Raw genomic sequence first — 20,770 nt, 5'->3', positions numbered from 1 at the left:
GGTAGGCTTACACGACGTGGCGTCGAAATTGACTCGTTAATTGGTTACGAATGTGAAATTGCCCTATATGAAATCGCAACTGTTTCTGGCCAATTTTATCGGACGATCTCTGTGGGACAGATGCATAGGAAGGTGAATAATGAAAGAGGACTCTTAAAGTTCTCTAAGATGGATCTCGCGAAATGTACAGCCAGTGTTAGGCACTTGATATCCTTCAACATTTCTGTTATATTTTCTCTTCAGTCAAACAAGCCTTTGACCATTCGCACCACCTTTATTTTGTATACATTCTATCTCCCTTTAGTCCGACTTAGTATGGTCCTTCGTACGTAAACAGTATTAAAATATGTCCCCTACAAGTGTTTTGTAAGCAGTCTACCTTTTACATAAAACACAATTCCCCTGTATCCTGTAAGTTCCTGCCATTTGATTACACAAAACTTTGCTTATATTATCGTTTCAATTCGTAACTGTAGAAACTGTTCAAATGGTTCAAATGGCTCTGAGCACTATGGGACTCAACTGCTGAGGTCATCAGTCCCCTAGAACTTAGAACTACTTAAACCTAACTAACCTAAGGACATCACACAGATCCATGCCCGAGGCAGGATTCGAACCTGCGACCGTAGCGGTCGCGCGGTTCCAGACTGTAGTGCCTAGAAACGATCGGCCACTCCGGCCGGCTAGAAACTGTTATTCCTAAATATATGTATGACGTGGCGGAGTGTGCTTGAAGCAAAACTGTTCTCAACTGGGTTTGAAAAGCGCAGAGTTTTACTAGCCATATTGCTGTTGGATGTGGTATGCGTTTTCCTTTATCCTCCCGTATGAAAATACTATCTAGCCAGTCATAGGTGGAATTAGGAACGTTACGCTTCCCTTGCTGGCGACGAATTTTTTTTTTCAACGAGAGGATTGTAACCGGTTATATTTAAACCTGTTGTCGCCGTACAAGGTGCGCGAGGAGTGTGTCTAAGTATTTACCGTAAGAAGCAGTTTGGATGCGGGTAAGCTGGGACATCGTATTTTGCAGTAGACGGGTTTATACCGCTTGTTCAATTTCCAGATCAAAATTCTTCACGAAATAGTAAAACACTTTGTAGTAGTACTGTGGCCTGATAACTAATTACTCTTGATATCAAACCATGTTCATGGTTTTTGCTTATTTAAAGTCGTGATTCAGTTTCAGGTAATTGATGCACTGTGTTATTTCTACATCATTTACATAATTTTATTTCTATATCATTTACACAATTCGAAAAATATTATCAATTGAAGTTTTAATTATTAGTCACGTTGCTTTTGTCTGGAAGTTAATGTAATTCACGGAGACACTGTGCTTTTGACGTAAAGCGTATCAGAAGTGCTTCGTCTACCAATGGGAGCTGATTATCTTCTCAAAACGAGGAAAAATTTATGTAAAAATGTCCGAAAGTGTTAGTTTCTGACTACATAATGTAAGCATATTATTGTATGGGGCATTACCTATCTCCAAATATTATCTCGTAACAAGTTATGAATAATACCATCAACACATACAATTTCATAAAAAAATTAGCAACATGCACCTAGCTACATGTATGTTCGTGTTTAATCGTGGACTGTTGCACCATTTTATGGTCCGCTAAATGGCCTCTCTGTCTTTCACGGGTTTGCGTGATGCGTCCGTGAAGCCTTCTGTACATTACGAATATTCGTTGCCATTATAACGTTCTTTTAGATGATCCTCTAAAATACTGAGATCAGGCGGACGTGAAGATCACAGAAATTATTTCCCATCTAATCATGCGTCTTATTGATATCGGTCTGTGCCTCTCGAACAAAGTGATTTGAAGAGTTCCATTGTGCACGAACTACACGATTCTTCTAATTGTAGCGTACACATTCTCTAGTTGGTTGGTAGTTTGTCAGAAAGTTGTTTTTTATTGTTAACGTGACATAAAATATGCGACATATTGGTAATGGCTAATACTAAACTTGTTTCCAGAAGGAACGATAATTCAAAACTCCATTACCATATCCAGATTCGAGTTCTCCATGGTTTGTATAAGCCGGAGCCATATCTTTGTCCCATTATTTTCTTGCATACCATTATCTATCTAAGTTAGAAATCCGTCTCTAATAGAATCGACTTTGACGTGGTGTTAAATCTTAGTTTTCCATCAGTTATTATAACTATTGCTGCGGAAGATGGCCTTTCAAACAGACATAGTAATCTCCCTTCCTTGATCGAGGTATGAGCGTTGATACCCCGTTGAAATTTAAGCGCTCTGTCGCAGTAGCCTGCAGATTACCCTAACCACAAGAGAAAAAAAAATACACGGTCCAGTGACATTAACGTCACCACCCCCTGTGTTCGACGTCAGCGTACAATAACCACTGTCAGACGGTAGGTGGCATTACTACCAGTGGAGGAGATCTGAACCATGTCGAGGAGGCTCAGATAACCGAGCAGTCCATGTTACGCGGAAGGTGGGCGATTTATGTGACGTCCAAAAGGGCATTATCATTGGCTTTCGAGCCGAGGGTGGAAACATTGAAACCACTAAGTTTGTAAACTGTTCGCATGCCGCCGCGGTTGAAGTATACTGTGCATGGCAAAACGGCGCTATCCATAACCGACGCCAGTCCGACTGTGGGGTACCACGGGCCACAGAGGAGGGGTGAGCGACGGCTGCTGAGATGCATACGGCGAGCAGATGCGCAACTGTTGAGCAGATGACCATCTAAATAGACCAAGGGGCTACCAACAGTGCCTCCACAACGACCGTTCAGCAAACGTTGCTACACATGGGTTTCTGCAGCTGGCTCCTGGTCCACGCACCCTTGCTGACTGGTGTTCATCGGTGGCATAGGCTGGAATTCGCACGCCCATGTCGCAACTGGACATGCACTGAATGGAGACAGGTGGCCTTTTCAGATGAATCGTGTTTTGTGCTCCATTGGACAGATGGCCGTTGGCGTGTACGACGTGAACCGTCTGAAAACAAACAAGGAGGGACCCTTTATGGGCTGAGAACACCCTTCATGGGCTGATGACTTTTTGCTTGATATTCCCTGGGTGATCTCATCATTCTGGAAGACACAGTGGATCAACACAAGTATGCGTCTGTCCTTGGGGACCATGTCCATCCGTTCATGCAGTTCGGATACTCAACCGCGAAACCTAGCGCAGCTCCAGCCACGGCCCTGGAGTCGGCACGGCTCCACAGACCTGTCGGTACCTTCCACAACCTCACTGACTGCCTTCCTGCACCCCCCCCCCCCCCCCCCCCCCACAGCAGTCCGCGCTGCAGAAGGTGGCTACTCAGATTTTTTAGAGGTGCTCACATTAATGTGACTGGACAATGTAGTTTCACATCGGCGCCGAGGTGTACAACTGTGACACTATTTTATTTCTCGAGTGTGCAAACATTTCGTGCTGATGACTACATCATTGGGACACGGTGACTAAAACGGGGGACTATCAAAAGACAGCACAGACAATGTAATGGGATTCTGTATAATGTCTGATGCATGGATGCATAAAGTTTGTCTACTCCGTTCCTCCTGGCGTTGTATGCTCCTTGGATACAGTTAGGCTCCTTACATCAAAGAGCTTGCCACGTGAAAAAGTGCGTGATCCTGAAACGTAGTGTTAAGTCAGTGGTGCCAAATTTAAGTGCTGACAAAACAGACCCGACTGTTAAATCACGATGTTAACTCGCCTTAAGTCTTGTTATAATCACAGCTGAACATGTGCAGTTAAAGAGCTCGTAGCGAAAAGTTTACTTTGGACTTGGAGACGTCACCGATTGTCAGCTACTGAATAAAAAAAAAAATCCAGGAATTATAATTAGGCTGTGTCTGACATTCAGCCTGCTCTGTCAAACGCATTATTGTTATGAATGTATGGGGTGAAGCAAGCTGCAATGTTTGGTTTGAAGCAGTGGTTTCATACAGCAAATTTGTTTTGTCTTCATAGTTATGATTCAGTTTACTGTGACTAAAAAAATATGAGTATAGTAAATGATCTTTTCACTAGGTGGCGGGATGTGTCATTACCAAATGAATCCGTAATTTCTGTATAAATTTGATGCTAATGAAGATGTAGAAAAGAAATGCAGTATTGTCACTTTGCTAGAAACGGATGACGTAATTTCAAAGATATTGCAAGTGACATCACCGACAGCCCCAATTGGGGCGACCCAAGTTTGTGCCATATTGTTGAGTAACTGAGTAGGTTGGTTTGTTTTTGTTTCCGAAGTGTTTCTGACTCGTAGTTTGTATACAAACACTTTTCCACAGAAACAGAGCATAGTTGAGCGTAGAATTATTGAGATGTTGAAGGTTTTCGTGTAGACTCAATTTTTGGATAACTGTATCGAGTAAAACGCTGGAGTCTCGCGTGGATGTGATGCTAAACTTATCAAAAATGAAAAAAAAATCCTCGTATGTTCTGCACAATTATTCGGAATACTGACCGTCATAAGTAGATATTCGCATACATATGAATTAAACGAAATAGATATCCGGCAAGAACCTCTGCAATTAGAAGTACATCTTACTTTTCTTACACCGTGATCGAATGACAAAACATCGTTGCGAATCTTCATCAGTACTTAATTCATAACGAAATTTTGGGTTTTGTAAGTATAGAAACGTTTAGTTGTGTTTGTTGTACGTTAACGTAATATTTTGTTATCTTTTTATGAAAATAATTGAAGCCTTCAGTGTAATATTGTTTATAATTATCTGTGTGATGCATGTATGCTTTCTCTGTCGCTCTCATCATATACTGGTCTTCGTTTTTACATGCAGTATTTGCTTTTGAGTTGTCTCTATAGTTCGCATGTTTTCTAAAGAACGCTTCTGCTTGTGGTTTTGCTATTTGCTTTTTTAATGTGAATGCCTGCTCCCGCCCCCCTTTCTCCCTCTTTTTGAGAGAGGGAAACTGGTACTAATACAGTGCTGTTGATGGACTTATTATTGTTCAGTGAAACAGTAAAATCATCAATAGACTAAATGGGAAATGATCGATAATTAAAGTTATTAAGACTTGTTTCTCGAATAGGTCCTCAGAGGCAAATAATTTTCTTAGGGCAATGCGAACTTAGAAATTCAGTCACCTTATACTTGACGTGTTGGCATGAGGCATTCAGAAATTTAGTATGAGTCAACTGTTTAGCTACAGCAATAGGAAAGTAGTGCAGTATATGATGGATGCAGAGAATCATAAATGTAATCTGTATGTCAAATAATTTACGACTGAAGGAGTAATATAGTTTGAACATTTATAAATTATGATATTATTTATATGTTTGTATGTCGCCTTGCACCAGTGTGCGTAGCTGACGTCGCCACTCTGGAGTTATTTTTCGAGATATAAACAGAGTCGTACTGTCCTCTGGCTCTTATCTTTGCTCGATGGTGATTGACATGAGAACTACGTACCGTGGTGATGGACGGATCGCACCCTGGTGCAAGCGCCATATATGTTGTCCTGTGCCGTCCTCTGTGTTAATTCCGTGTTTTTCAACTTATTTGGTAGATCTCTTCCTGTTCCCAGGCGTCATACGCCGTACTTCGGCCAGCCTGACTATCGTATTTACGAGCTTAACAAGAGGCTTCAGCAGAGGACAGAGGTGAGTACACAAAGGCTTTTTTACGCTGCGCCAAGTGCGTGACTGCCCAGGCGTTCGTGTGTGGGCATCCGCTGTATTGGTGCAATGTTGTCTATAAACGTATAATTAGTAAAGGTGTGCCACTGAAGTTCTACCTACACCTTATTTGTTGCTTTATTGTTGTAAACAGGACGTCTCATATAGACTAATGAAACGGCTGACATGACATGAGATTCTCGCAGCTGCATCAATTTATAAAAAAATTTCTCGATGCTCAAGTCGTGCCCTGTCTGAAACTCGAGCTTTCAGAATATTCACCATTTTTTCCTCCAGGGCCTGACTGACCTTGGCACTGTTTGCACACCAAAAAAAGTATTTTGGACAAGTTTCCTCTAAGAATTAGTTTCTTATGACGCATCGCCATGCCATTAGGCGTCTTTGTAAGTGGAGCCAGTACTAAGAACATTTTTAACATTGCACTGTTGACCCATCCGCTGGGATTCTCTAATTCCGAGGCCTCAGAATAATGGGAAGTAGTGTTCGGGAAGAAGTCTGTGTGACCAGCTCGTTCTCACGCTGAGATACCGCTATGTATTTTATGTACTTACTTCCGCGGCGAAATATGAAAACAGAACAGGAATTAGTTGTGTGAGTACATGTTGTGAAGTGTTTCAGATTCACTGAAATGAAATGAATGGATCGTTGAGTAGAAAACAGCGAAGATGCAATAACATGAAATGATACCACCGGTAACAAGTCAGAAATTCTGAATGTGCGATGCCCCTGTTGTTTGCCACGCAAGCTGTAGGAGAATCTCTCTTCGTGATGTTCAGAAGTAATTGAAGGAAAAATAACTGAAAATGAAAATCTCAGTCAAGCCTGGAAGCGAAATCAGGTAGCATAGTGGTTATGGAGACTACTCGCGAAAAGCTGAAAATCGGGCTCCAGCCGGACACAAAGTTTCACTAGACTTTAGATGTTCAGTACTTGCGACCTGCAAACGAATTCAAAGCAATATTCTGTTGCTTTGCAGTCACAGGAAGAGCTTCCGCATTTGATGAAATGTCGTGTGGCTAGGGCCTCCCGACGGGTAGACCATTCGCCTGGCGCAAGTCTTTTGAGTTGATGCCACTTCGGCGACTTGCGTGTCGATGGAGATGAGATGATAACACAATACCCAGTCCCTGAGCGGAGAAAATCTCCGACCCAGCCGGGAATCGAACCGGGCCCCTTAGCATGACATTCCGTCGAGCTGAACACTCAGCTACTAGGGCAGACAGCAAAACTTAATAAGACTGAAATTACCATAATACCTGTACTCATTACTGTAACATTTGTTATTATTATTATTATTATGATTGTTGTTGTTGTTGTACGTCCAAGTCTTGTAATATGGAAATTGCAATGTTAAGTGTAAACACTCTCTCGAAGGACTCCTGGTTAGGTGTAGGAGAGGGCATGAAGGCTTTAATCTTGTCGGGTAAAGGCCAAGGCCGCATATGAGGGTTCATCATATAAATACATAAAACGTTGGAAATTGAAACGTATTATTGTTGTTCGCTTAATTACTTAATGACCTTATAGATACAGGTTTTCTGCGTATATTTTACGCTTAAAAGAAACATATTCGAAGATTACGTTTAAAACACACACACACACACACACACACACACACACACACACACACACACACACACACACACAGAACTGTTGTAAATCAGCAATTAATTCAGTTTAGCTCCAGTAGCCTGTCAGATCATTCCTTGCTTCAGAAGAGGTCAAATATTTATGTGGCTGTGTAATTTGCTCTTTCCCGTGGAATTTATTGTTTGTATTACTTACGAGCGATCCCGTTCTTTTCGAAGACGGTCAGTTCAAATGGCTCTGAGCACTATGGCACTTAACATCTAAGGTCATCAGTCCCCTACACTTAGAACTACTTAAAAAACTAACTAACCTGAGGACATTACACACATGCATACCCGAGGCAGGATTCGAACCTGCGACCGTAGTAGCAGCGCGGCTCCGAACTGAAGCGCCTAGAACCGTTCGGCCACAGCGGCCGTCGAAGACGGTCGGAGTTAACGGTGCAGTTAAGAAGCGATAAAACGTATTGTTGCGTGCTTAGCCGCCTAAAAGAGGTTGCACAATGTTTCTCAATTAATACACTATTTTATCAAAAATATCTAGACAAGTATTAGTGGACGTTAATGTGGTATGTATCCAGTCTTCGCCTTTATGACGGCTTGGGCTCTGGTGGGGACAATTTCAATGATGTGTCTGAATGCGTGTGGAGGAATGACAGTCCATTGTTCCTCAGAACTTGAAACCAGAGAATATTGTGGACCTAGTGACCTGGAGCGTGTATACGTTCTAACTCATCCCAAAGATGCTCCGTTGGTTTCAGATCTGGCCTCCAGGCAGACCAGTTCATTTCAGTAATGTTACTACGCACATACTATTGCCTCACAGATTCTGCTTTCTGGAAGAGTGTGTTGTCATGCTGACATATGCATTAACCGTCTCCAGACTGTTACTCTACGGCACGCAGTTCACAAAGTTTAATAATTTCTTCCCTCATATAACTTTTTTAAGCGCAATAAGGGGACCACACCCTAACCACGAAAAACAGCCCATACCGTAACACCACTTCCTTCGTGTGTTACTGTTGGCATTACACATGGCTGCAGGTACTGTTTTCCGAGAATTGGTCAAACTCGAGCCCTTCCACCGGACTGCCACAGGGTGTGGCGTGACTGATCGATCCAGATCACCCGTTTCCAGTAGCAGACTGTCCGGTGGCGTCGATGCTTGCACCACCTCAAGCGTCGCTTAGCACCGACTGCAGAAATATTGGAGTACTAGGAGCCGTTCGACTGTTGCGCCTCATTCGTTTTAACTCCCTGCGCACGGTTGTTCTGCTAGCTGACCGGAGATAGCACTTTGAGTGATTTGTTCCGCTGATTTCATGCGATCTTTTAGAACCAGCCCTTCCGCACTGCTCGACGATCCCTATCAGGGGCTTAGATAATTCGTTTTTCGGGGGGAGGTGGGGGAGGGGGTTTCAGTTCTGTTCAACTTCAAGATGTTCATTGATATCAGTACTGGTATCGCAAAACATCAGCAGCTAAATTTTCATAAACTGTTTCAACATTTAGAATTGGAACACGTGTAGCATCTATTGAAAATTCTGGTAATGTGGTGGTAGATAGGAGTGGTGGTGCTGGACTGAGAGGCGTGCAACAATATTCAGGAGTCATTTTTATTAATCAGAAAAGTTTTAACTGACAAATCAAAATCAAGAGACGCGCAATCCCCCCCTCCCTCCCCTCACATTTAACCATACAATACAAAATACTTCTTATAGTGACCTCAAAATACGGACATTAAAAGGAAGAACAGAAGAGAATTAGTTATACGGAAACCTATCTGATTGAATTCTCGCACTAGCCAGTTGCCAATGCCACAATTAAAATCTATAGAAAATATCAGAGCCATGGTCCCATGTACATAAGGTGCGTTATTATTTCAAAAACAGTTAGATCCTTCCTCCCCCCTCCCTCCTCCTCCTTCCCCCCCCCCCCCAAAAAAAAAAAATCTTTCTCAAACAATTATCAGCAGAGATTTTAAGAAGTACAGTATAATCAAACTAAGGTCACCCAAAATGTAATACATTAGGAATAAGGATGGCTTCCATTTATAACAGACGGGCTTCGAAAAAAATCTCAACCACTGTCATCAAATGGCAATGTAAGTTAATATGCAACTGTCATAATATGAGTAATGAAAGAAAACATTTGTACAATTAAAGAACACAATCACCTTCAAGCTTGTCAGCAGCGAAGTTTATAGGACTCCCATACCAAAGTCGCCAGAGAGCCAAAAGTACAATCCATATGAGCTCATTTTCACGTAAGCAAAACTGAGTTTACACCGACCCAAGGTAATATGCAGGCGGCAGATCTTGTTGGTAAGTGCAGCTAATCGGCAGGTCGAGACATGACCCACGCTCAACCCATGGGCCACCTGTGTCATGACAGACGATGTTTTCTGGCCGATCGCTCGACAGAGAAGATCGTGCTCGGAGCGCCCCCTCAGTAGCACGGTGTACGCTTATCCATTGGCACGTGCAGGGCACGCCAGAGGCGTTCGGACAGTGTTCAGATGGCTCGGTGACGTGGCGGAAGTGAACTGTCACAGATGCAAATGAATGGGTATGAAAGCACTGTAGCACAAAAATTCCGACGCGTATTGATACTGAGGTAAATTACGAGCATTTTACGTTTGTAAACTGCATGTCGTGCAATAGTCCTTTCCAGATGCTTTTTCAGTGTAAGTCACCTTGAAAGAAAGCACTTTACAAAACTTGGCACACATCTGAATAAAAGAGCAAGTCAGCCAGTGGATTAGTGTTTCTGAAAAGTTATTGAGAGCTAAATATAAGAAGCATTGTGCCAAGTATTGATGACATCCGTACCAAGAAAACTGTAGTCACATTAACGTGACCATCTGCAAAAAGCGTGATTAACCACATTTTACAGCGAAGACCGCTGCTAGACGTGCAGGAAGAGATGTTCCGGAAGGTACCGGCAGGCCTGTGCAGCCATGCCGACTGCAGTGCCATGGTTAGCGCCGCTTGGTTGAGGACCAGTGCCGCGAGCAACCCGCTCGAGCTGGTCCCACAAATTATCTATTAGGTTTAAATTCTGGTATTAAAAATTTGTCTAGGTAACTAGCTATACCTCTGAGATATTTAAGGAAAAGCATTTTTATTTGCTGTCAGCTGTATGCATTAAATTTATTGTTGACCGGTTTCGGTCATATCGCTCACGAATAAATTTATTCTGCTGATGGCAAATAAAAATACTTTTCTATAAACCCGGGGAGTTTGGAGACCAGGCGAGTACATTGCACTCATCCTCTTGCTCTGCGAACGACTCAGGCACTCTGCGAGCTGTGTGGCACGTTGCATTGTCCTCCTGGTAGATGCTGTCACACCGGGTGAAATCAGAACTGCATGTAGAAGTGGACATTGTCTCCAAAAATTGATTCATGCTTGTCTTGATCCATTGTGGCTTCCAGAACAATATATCTCATTTTGTTCCTTGCCGTTGCTTGGGGTGGACGTCTCGTGACATAGTTGATCCATTCGTTCAGTTTTTATTATTATTATTATTATTATTATAGACGGCAGCTAATCCTGTGACTGAACACGGTGAGCTACCGTGCCGGTCCAACTCAACCACGCGATATCTACAAATCAAACCTTCACAGATACCCTTTTTCTGTCCTCCGTCGTTCTGGTGTTAATTTTAATTACCGTTTACGCATGTTCTACTGGACGACAGTACATAGCACGAACTAAATAGATGTTTTGGTTGATACTCTATCGACATACAACGTTTGTTACCGATCTGAATGTCTGACATCTAGAAGTTCGGATGTGAGCTCTCCTACCTGTTTCGCTTCTCTACTGACTACACAATACTCCCCGCTCCTTTTATAAGGGCGGCTCTTCCTCTCGTGACATGTAGTGGTCAATTTTCCATTACATTAGGTTGTCCGGATATTTTTGATCAGGTAGTGTACCAGGGATGTGCGTGTAGGATTGACCCATTATTCCAGAACATTTACAAACAAGAATAGGGAAGTACAGTTAATTTCCTCTGTTTGCTGAAGGTGACATATTCATTAAAAGACTAGCTTTCAAAATTGGTACTAGAAATAATGGAAAGCAACTGTAATAATAGCATTGTTATCTTTTGAAAGCATCTGTGACGATTATCGTGGCTCAGACTTTTTCCATCTACAATATTCGCACAGTTTGGTTCCTGTCTTATGTTTCATGGAAAGAAAAGCATTACTCATTGCCTTTCTTTCAGTGTCTCCAGACAGATCACAAATAATGCGTTGTACTTCTTTATATAAAGAACTTAATCAACAGGAAAACAGTTTTATTTATCAATATAATTTTTGCAAACAGTGACATGTTTGTTTACAAAGCAGAACTAGTTGGTAGTGAATAACCATTCATCTCTTGTTGGGAACAAGCGATTATTACAAAAGGTTCCCGTTGGTTTTCCAAGATGTTTACGTTAACTCACGCGAATGATTGTGCCGACCATTATTCTTGAGACGTATTTCACATGTTACAGTAAAATCACTGCACTCAGTTGTTGTAAACTGTTTAGAGAACTTTAAAGTAGTTTGGTCTATTCATAGTTGCTAAACAGGTCTTTTGTTCCAGAATAATTTTCTTAAAAAAGGCCTACCATACTACCTCTGTGATGTTGAGCGGTCTTGGTGTCTCGATATGACGATAGGATATCTGTGACCCAGTAGACAGGTAACAGACCACAAATTGATCTGTCCGGCGTTGCATCAATTTTTGCTCAGAAACTGAAAACGGCAGTAAATCATACAAATGCTGTTGAGAATGGGAAATATTTTCTAATAACATGTAAGAAACTATCAACCTCGATTGCGGTATTGAGGCCCTATCGAGGCTGATAGTTTCTTACGTATTAGAGTATCACGATTGCTGACTGGGCTGCAATGTTGAAAGTACTGAAATTTTTTAATAATGGCATGCAGAAGTTTATGAAAATAAATGAAAGACTTGACTGTCAGCAACAAATGTTTTTCAGCACCAAAAATCGATAACAGATAAGCATATGTTGGCTTATACAAGTACATCACCATCTGTAATCCGCAAGCCGTAGTATGGTGCTTGGCAGAGAGTACCTACGTAGTGTACTATACTGCACAGGATTATCGTCTCCCCGTTTCAAATCCATTCGCGGATGGTATATTGGGGAGAAATATACTTCTGCATGAGCCCGAATTTCTCTAGCCGACGCGTAGTGATCATTACGGTTGGTACATGTCGGAGGGAGTAATGCATTTCTTATCTACTTTTGAAATGGCTCCCGTAATTTTGTAAGTAAGGCGCTGGTTGATGGACATACTCTCCCTTGTGGCGTCTCCTGCTGTAGTTCGTTGAGAGACGCTGTAGAACGCTAACGCTACCTAACAAGTCTATGACGCGACGTTAACCCTTCTTAGAATTTTTCTGTTTCTTCCGCTAATCTAAATTGATAAGGTTCCCAGACCACCGAACAATACTCCGGAATTGTCCGAAAATTTGTTTTGTAAGCGATCTCTTTCGTGCGTGAATTAATTTTGTTGGGGACTCTACCAATAAATCTGACATCTACCTTCGCCTTGGCTAACATTATGTGGTTGTTTCACCTTAAATCAGTTCGGGTAGAAACTTTTACGTTGTATGTGAATGTAGTGATAGATTCTAGTCATTGATTGCCGGTCGTGTTTTAAAACGATATCGGATATTTTCGTGTATTTGCGTGTCTTACGATATGTTTGTCTATGTTTAGGATCTTTTTCCAATCTTTGTACCATTCATTGATCATCTGCAAGTCTCTCCGCATATCGTATACAAGTTTCTAAAGCTAAAACTTCGTCTTCCGTGAATAGCCTCATAGGGCTACAGACTTAATCCTGCTGGTCATTTAAGTACAGGGTGAACCAAAGTCCGCGCACTAAGACGTCACAGTGCGCTTCCTTGCATGTTGACATTGCAGTATTCGACAGAAAATGAATGTCAAAGAAAGGCAATTTGGAAGCGCTGTAGTAACATGTACGAGAAGTATCTTACTACTGTAGAGCTGTGCTGTCTAATTAGTGCAACTGGGAGAGTTCGAAATACTCGAGTCGGGGCGTTCGATACCGTACCCAGTTGTGTGGTTGTGTTCTAATTGTAGATTGCGTGACGTTTAATCTGGCGTTTTAATCGTATACAACGATTACAGTAGGTGTTATGTAAAACATGTGCAATTATTTAACGCTAACATACAAATGAGAGTACAGTCGTTTACATTATTCCACATTTAAACATGCGTTTTATCTTTAAATGTTTACTCTGTTCCATGTACTACACCCCTCCATGCCTTCCGCCCCATTGTCAACATTGCTTCTCTTTTCTTTAGTTGTAGCCCTCGCCCAAAAATCAAAAGCAGGCTACTTCAGTCCTCTCCGTCTTGGTCTGTTACTGGATCATTTATCCTAGATAGTTCCCCTGCAGCCATGCAAGCCGCGTAGCGACATCGTCTGTATTGTTTCACACTATTTGATCAAGTTTGTTCGAATTCCGTTCTCTGTGTAGACTCGTTCCATAACGTAGTCGATTAGTGCCAACTCTCATGTTTTATGTTCGTTAGATTCCTTTAGGACATTACGTCACCAGAGGTCTGCCAACCCGCTTCACAGGTAACTACTGGACTTTGATGCGTGTGTTGTACCGCCCGCATCTCGTGGTCGTGCGGTAGCGTTCTCGCTTCCCACGCCCGGGTTCCCGGGTTCGATTCCCGGCGGGGTCAGGGATTTTCTCTGCCTCGTGATGGCTGGGTGTTGTGTGCTGTCCTTAGGTTAGTTAGGTTTAAGTAGTTCTACGTTCTAGGGGACTTATGACCACAGCAGTTGAGTCCCATAGTGCTCAGAGCCATTTGAACCATTTTTTGTGTTGTACCTTGCCGATGGATCAGGAAGAACTGGTTGCGCACTTCCACGTCGTTCTTGTAGCTGTGGATGCAGCTATGCTCCGAAGAGTTCAGAAAAATATGATCCAGCGTATTGCTAACTGTTTTGAGATGCGGGGTGGTCGCTTTTCAGCAACTTATCTGAGGACTGCGTAAGTTTCATGAAAGACATTCTGTCACTGAGAGTGTATTCAAAATGTTACAGCTGGCCGCTGTTACTTAATGCAGAATGTACTCGTATGTTTAACGTCGCCACATTGATGAGTTTTGTACTTGTTTCTGTCCTGTGACAGCTAATTTATTTTTAAATGGTTATTACTATTCACGAACGTTTGTGGCCTACGTTACCAATAACTGAGTAATTGTTATGTTCATTGTTAAAAAACTGTAGTTGTACGGTATGTGTCGTTTAAGAAACAGTGGACAGATCAAAGTTATGAAATAAAAGAAGTAACAAACATTTTCTAACCCTTGTATTCTATCGCAAGGGTCTACCTATTTGCATTAATTTGGCAGGGGGTAGAACACCTATATTGAATAAAGGCACTTTCCGCGCATTTGATTACACTGTTGACAAATTGCCTTTCTTCTTTGTCCATTTTCTGCCGAAAATGTGTACCGAACGAAATTGCATGTGGTCGTTTTTTGTTTGGCGAGGAAGTGCTTCGAATGTTGTCTGGAAATTACATTTCTGAACACGCATTGAGGCGCAGTAAATGACAGAAGCGTGTAGTTAAAGACTCCTATAACCTGAGCTGAACTGTCCGCCTTGTTTCCCCTAAGGTGTAGGATATTCATACTTGTTTACATGCGAGTCACGATGCAAGTGTAAATTTCTAGTTAAATGTATTGAAGAATTCGTCCTAAATACGGGTGGCCACTCAGCTTTGAACTGCTCTAAATATTGCAAAAATGGTTTTCGCGTGTTTAGGTTTCCGAGTGACCCCGAACGAAGAAAAAGATAGGCCACAGAATGCCGGAGACACAACTAGGAAGCAGGAATTGGCACTGAATTGTGTACTGTAAATATACGTTAATACAAGTAGTTATAAACATGAAACCAGTTGCATACAATTGCGTTTTTCCCCCAGTCGAAAACTGTACTGAAACAGTTCGTCTCAATTTTTTTTTTTTCGATTCTCGAGATATTTTCGCTGTGGGCGAAGTGGAGAGGGATATTTGTAATGTATTTGTACATCATATACATACATACACAAACTGAATAATACTTGGCCCCATTTCTTGTATAGGTACGGTAGGAGGAATCATAATTGAGCTATTGTCTTAGCGAATTGGTCATTGTGAGGGAACCTGCACAAGTAACAGAACCTTCAAAGAATAAAAGTTTTTACAACAACTCAACAAGCAATAAACCTATCATGAATTATACAAAACGAATACTGGTTAAGTGATAGATGAAACCGTTAATAAAAATTCGGTTCACTGTAACATTAAACTGTTCGTTTCCTTCCTCTGCACAATAAAAATGCCAAATCCTTAAAGTACTTACTGATGATTACAAAAACACCACTTTTAGAATTGCAGACAGATAGAGACAGACAGGTTAGTGCCTAATACCTGTCTTTGAAGACATTGGTGCCGAGTCCTTAACTCATTACATACGAATTACCTCGTAAGTTTCTATGGCCATCTAATATTACATTTCAGTTTTTCTATTACAATGAAGAGCCAAAGAAACTGACACACCTGCCTAATATCTTCTAGGGATGCCGCGAGGATGCATAAGTGCCGCAACACGACGTGGCATGGACTCCACTAATACTAGGGGCGTTCAGAAAGTAAGCTCCGATCGGTCGCGAAATGGAAACGACTATGAAAATCCGATAAAGCTTTGCACAGATGTGTTGGGTAGTGTCTCTAGTATAACCCCAGTTAGCATCACGTCGCTCTTCTCATTTCTGAGCTCGCAGTGAGTGCGTAAAGATGTCTAGAAAATAGTGTCTGCCGCCAAGTACGAGGGCCTGGTGAGAAATTTCGCCTGAAGCTATGCAGCTAACATTACATAACTGTCGTGCTGTTTCTTCTTCAAGACAATTCTCAGCCGCATTCTGCAGGGGCAGTGAAGATGCTCCTGCATCGTTTTCAAATGTAAATGTGAGATTACCCACAATACAGTCCGCAATTGTCTCCCCCTGAGTTTCATCTCTGGTCACATGAACCGCTGTCTTTGAAGACAACATTTTGACACAGACAACGAGGTGTAGGCCAGCGTGGAGAATTGGCGGAAAGCACTGGCGGCTGCCTTCTATGATGAGGCTATTGAAAAGTTGGTACAACGCTATGACAAAAGTCTAAGTCAGAACGGCGACTACGTAGAGAAGTAGCTGAAAGGTGTAGCTAATTGTTACAAGTAAAACATTTCTGATGTTCACTGTGGTTTCAATTTGGCAATCAATCGGGGCTTACTTTCTGAACAGGCCTCGTATATGAAGTAGTGCTGGAGGAAATTGACGCCATGAACCCTGTAGGGCTGACCATAAATCCGTGAGAGTACGACGGGGTGGAGATCTCTTCTGAACAGCACGTTGCAAGGCTTCCGAGATATGCTCAATAATATTCATGTCTGGAGAGTTCAGTGGCCAGCAGAAGTGTTTAAACTCAGAAGAGTGAACCTGGAGCCACTCTGTAGCAATTCTGGACGAGTGGAGTGTTGCATTGTCCTGCTGGAATTGCCCAAGTCCGTCGGAATTCACAATGAATATGAGTGGATGCAGGTGATCAGACAGGACGCTTACGTACGTGCCACCTGTCAGACTCGTATCTAGACGTATCAGGGGTCCCACATCATTCCAACTGCACACCCCCGACACCATTACAGAGCCTCCATCAGCATGAACAGTCTCTTGCTGACATGCAGGGTGCATGGATTCACGAGGTTTTCTCCATACCCGTACACGTCCAGCCGCTCGATACAGTTTGAAACGAAACTCGTCCGACCAGACAACATGTTTGCAGTCGTCAATAGTCCAGTGTCGGTGTTGACGAACCGGGGCGAGGCTTAAAGCTTTGTGTCGTGTAGTCATCAAGGGTATACGAGAGGGCCGCCGGCCCAGTGGCCGAGCTGTTCTAGGCGCTTCAGTCTGGAACAAAAATGGTTCAAATGGCTCTGAGCACTATGGGGCTTCATATCTGAGGTCATCGGTCCCCTAGAACTTAGCACTACTTAAACCTAACTAAGGACATAACACACATCCAAGCCCGAGGCAGGATTCGAACCTGCGACCGTAGCAGCCGTGCGATTCCGGAATGAAGCGCCTAGAACCGCTCGGCTAACACGGTCGGCCAGTCTGTAACCGCTCGACCGCTACGGTCGCAGGTTAGAATCCTTAGGTTGGTTAGGTTTAAGTACACTCCTGGAAATTGAAATAAGAACACCGTGAATTCATTGTCCCAGGAAGGGGAAACTTTATTGACACATTCCTGGGGTCAGATACATCACATGATCACACTGACAGAACCACAGGCACATAGACACAGGCAACAGAGCATGCACAATGTCGGCACTAGTACAGTGTATATCCACCTTTCGCAGCAATGCAGGCTGCTATTCTCCCATGGAGACGATCGTAGAGATGCTGGATGAAGTCCTGTGGAACGGCTTGCCATGCCATTTCCACCTGGCGCCTCAGTTGGACCAGCGTTCGTGCTGGACGTGCAGACCGCGTGAGACGACGCTTCATCCAGTCCCAAACATGCTCAATGGGGGACAGATCCGGAGATCTTGCTGGCCAGGGTAGTTGACTTACACCTTCTAGAGCACGTTGGGTGGCACGGGATACATGCGGACGTGCATTGTCCTGTTGGAACAGCAAGTTCCCTTGCCGGTCTAGGAATGGTAGAACGATGGGTTCGATGACGGTTTGGATGTACCGTGCACTATTCAGTGTCCCCTCGACGATCACCAGTGGTGTACGGCCAGTGTAGGAGATCGCTCCCCACACCATGATGCCGGGTGTTGGCCCTGTGTGCCTCGGTCGTATGCAGTCCTGATTGTGGCGCTCACCTGCACGGCGCCAAAAACGCATACGACAATCATTGGCACCAAGGCAGAAGCGACTCTCATCGCTGAAGACGACACGTCTCCATTCGTCCCTCCATTCACGCCTGTCGCGACACCACTGGAGGCGGGCTGCACGATGTTGGGGCGTGAGCGGAAGACGGCCTAACGGTGTGCGGGACCGTAGCCCAGCTTCATGGAGACGGTTGCGAATGGTCCTCGCCGATACCCCAGGAGCAACAGTGTCCCTAATTTGCTGGTAAGTGGCGGTGCGGTCCCCTACGGCACTGCGTAGGATCCTACGGTCTTGGCGTGCATCCGTGCGTCGCTGCGGTCCGGTCCCAGGTCGACGGGCACGTGCACCTTCCGCCGACCACTGGCGACAACATCGATGTACTGTGGAGACCTCACGCCCCACGTGTTGAGCAATTCGGCGGTACGTCCACCCGGCCTCCCGCATGCCCACTATACGCCCTCGCTCAAAGTCCGTCAACTGCACATACGGTTCACGTCCACGCTGTCGCGGCATGCTACCAGTGTTAAAGACTACGATGGAGCTCCGTATGCCACGGCAAACTGGCTGACAATGACGGCGGCGGTGCACAAATGCTGCGCAGCTAACGCCATTCGACGGCCAACACCGCGGTTCCTGGTGTGTCCGCTGTGCCGTGCGTGTGATCATTGCTTGTACAGCCCTCTCGCAGTGTCCGGAGCAAGTATGGTGTGTCTGACACACCGGTGTCAATGTGTTCTTTTTTCCATTTCCAGGAGTGTAGTTTTAAGTTCAAGGCGGCTGATGACCTCAGATGTTAAGTTCCATAGAGCTCAGAGCCATTTGAGCCATAAGAGAGGGCTGCGACAGCACTTATCGATGATGTTTCGTTGAATGGTTCGCGCGCTGACACCTGTTGATGGCCCTTGAAATCTGCAGAAATTTGCGGAAGGGTTGCACTTGTGTCACGTTGAACAATTCTCTTCAGTCGTCGTTGGTCCCGTTCTTGCAGGATCTTTTTCCGGCTTCAGCGATGTCGGAGGTTTGATGTTCTACCGGATTCCTGATATTCACGGTCCTCTCGTGAAATGGGCGTACGGGAAAATTCCTACTTCGTTGCTACCTCGGAGATGCTATGTCCCATAGCACGTGCACCGACAATAACACCTCGTTCAAACTCACTTAAATCCGAATAACCCGGCATTGTAGCAACAGTAAACGATCTAACAACTGCGCCAGACACCTGTCTTATATAGACATACACTCCTGGAAATGGAAAAAAGAACACATTGACACCGGTGTGTCAGACACACCATACTTGCTCCTGACACTGCGAGAGGGCTGTACAAGCAATGATCACACGCACGGCACAGCGGACACACCAGGAACCGCGGTGTTGGCCGTCGAATGGCGCTAGCTGCGCAGCATTTGTGCACCGCCGCCGTCAGTGTCAGCCAGTTTGCCGTGGCATACGGAGCTCCATCGTAGTCTTTAACACTGGTAGCATGCCGCGACAGCGTGGACGTGAACCGTATGTGCAGTTGACGGACTTTGAGCGAGGGCGTATAGTGGGCATGCGGGAGGCCGGGTGGACGTACCGCCGAATTGCTCAACACGTGGGGCGTGAGGTCTCCACAGTACATCGATGTTGTCGCCAGTGGTCGGCGGAAGGTGCACGTGCCCGTCGACCTGGGACCGGACCGCAGCGACGCACGGATGCACGCCAAGACCGTAGGATCCTACGCAGTGCCGTAGGGGACCGCACCGCCACTTACCAGCAAATTAGGGACACTGTTGCTCCTGGGGTATCGGCGAGGACCATTCGCAACCGTCTCCATGAAGCTGGGCTACGGTCCCGCACACCGTTAGGCCGTCTTCCGCTCACGCCCCAACATCGTGCAGCCCGCTTCCAGTGGTGTCGCGACAGGCGTGAATGGAGGGACGAATGGAGACGTGTCGTCTTCAGCGATGAGAGTCGCTTCTGCCTTGGTGCCAATGATGGTCGTATGCGTGTTTGGCGCCGTGCAGGTGAGCGCCACAATCAGGACTGCATACGACCGAGGCACACAGGGCCAACACCCGGCATCATGGTGTGGGGAGCGATCTCCTACACTGGCCGTACACCACTGGTGATCGTCGAGGGGACACTGAATAGTGCACGGTACATCCAAACCGTCATCGAACCCATCGTTCTACCATTCCTAGACCGGCAAGGGAACTTGCTGTTCCAACAGGACAATGCACGTCCGCATGTATCCCGTGCCACCCAACGTGCTCTAGAAGGTGTAAGTCAACTACCCTGGCCAGCAAGATCTCCGGATCTGTCCCCCATTGAGCATGTTTGGGACTGGTTGAAGCGTCGTCTCACGCGGTCTGCACGTCCAGCACGAACGCTGGTCCAACTGAGGCGCCAGGTGGAAATGGCATGGCAAGCCGTTCCACAGCACTACATCCAGCATCTCTACGATCGTCTCCATGGGAGAATAGCAGCCTGCATTGCTGCGAAAGGCGGATATACACTGTACTAGTGCCGACATTGTGCATGCTCTGTTGCCTGTGTCTATGTGCCTGTGGTTCTGTCAGTGTGATCATGTGATGTATC

At 44.6% G+C, this 20,770-nt stretch overlaps 1 protein-coding gene across 6 annotated transcripts in view; it reads left to right on the top strand.

The window, feature by feature from the left end:
* LOC126194689 (LIM domain-binding protein 2) overlaps nt 1–20,770 on the top strand; it is a 900,697-nt gene that overhangs the window by 783,753 nt on the left and 96,174 nt on the right. For 4 of the 6 annotated variants that reach the window (XM_049932902.1, XM_049932905.1, XM_049932903.1 and 1 more), the window contains exon 4: nt 5,531–5,624. In XM_049932902.1, the coding sequence (XP_049788859.1) occupies nt 5,531–5,624 (94 nt within the window). The remainder of the gene's footprint in view (nt 1–5,530; nt 5,625–20,770) is intronic. The other 2 variants (XM_049932908.1, XM_049932906.1) reach the window with 1 other exon arrangement.

The sequence above is a fragment of the Schistocerca nitens genome, chromosome 7 (genome assembly GCF_023898315.1).
Source record: "Schistocerca nitens isolate TAMUIC-IGC-003100 chromosome 7, iqSchNite1.1, whole genome shotgun sequence".
Classification (NCBI taxonomy): domain Eukaryota; kingdom Metazoa; phylum Arthropoda; class Insecta; order Orthoptera; family Acrididae; genus Schistocerca; species Schistocerca nitens.
The sequence above is the reverse complement of the archived record's forward strand: the minus strand, read 5'-3'. Positions and strand labels throughout refer to the sequence as shown.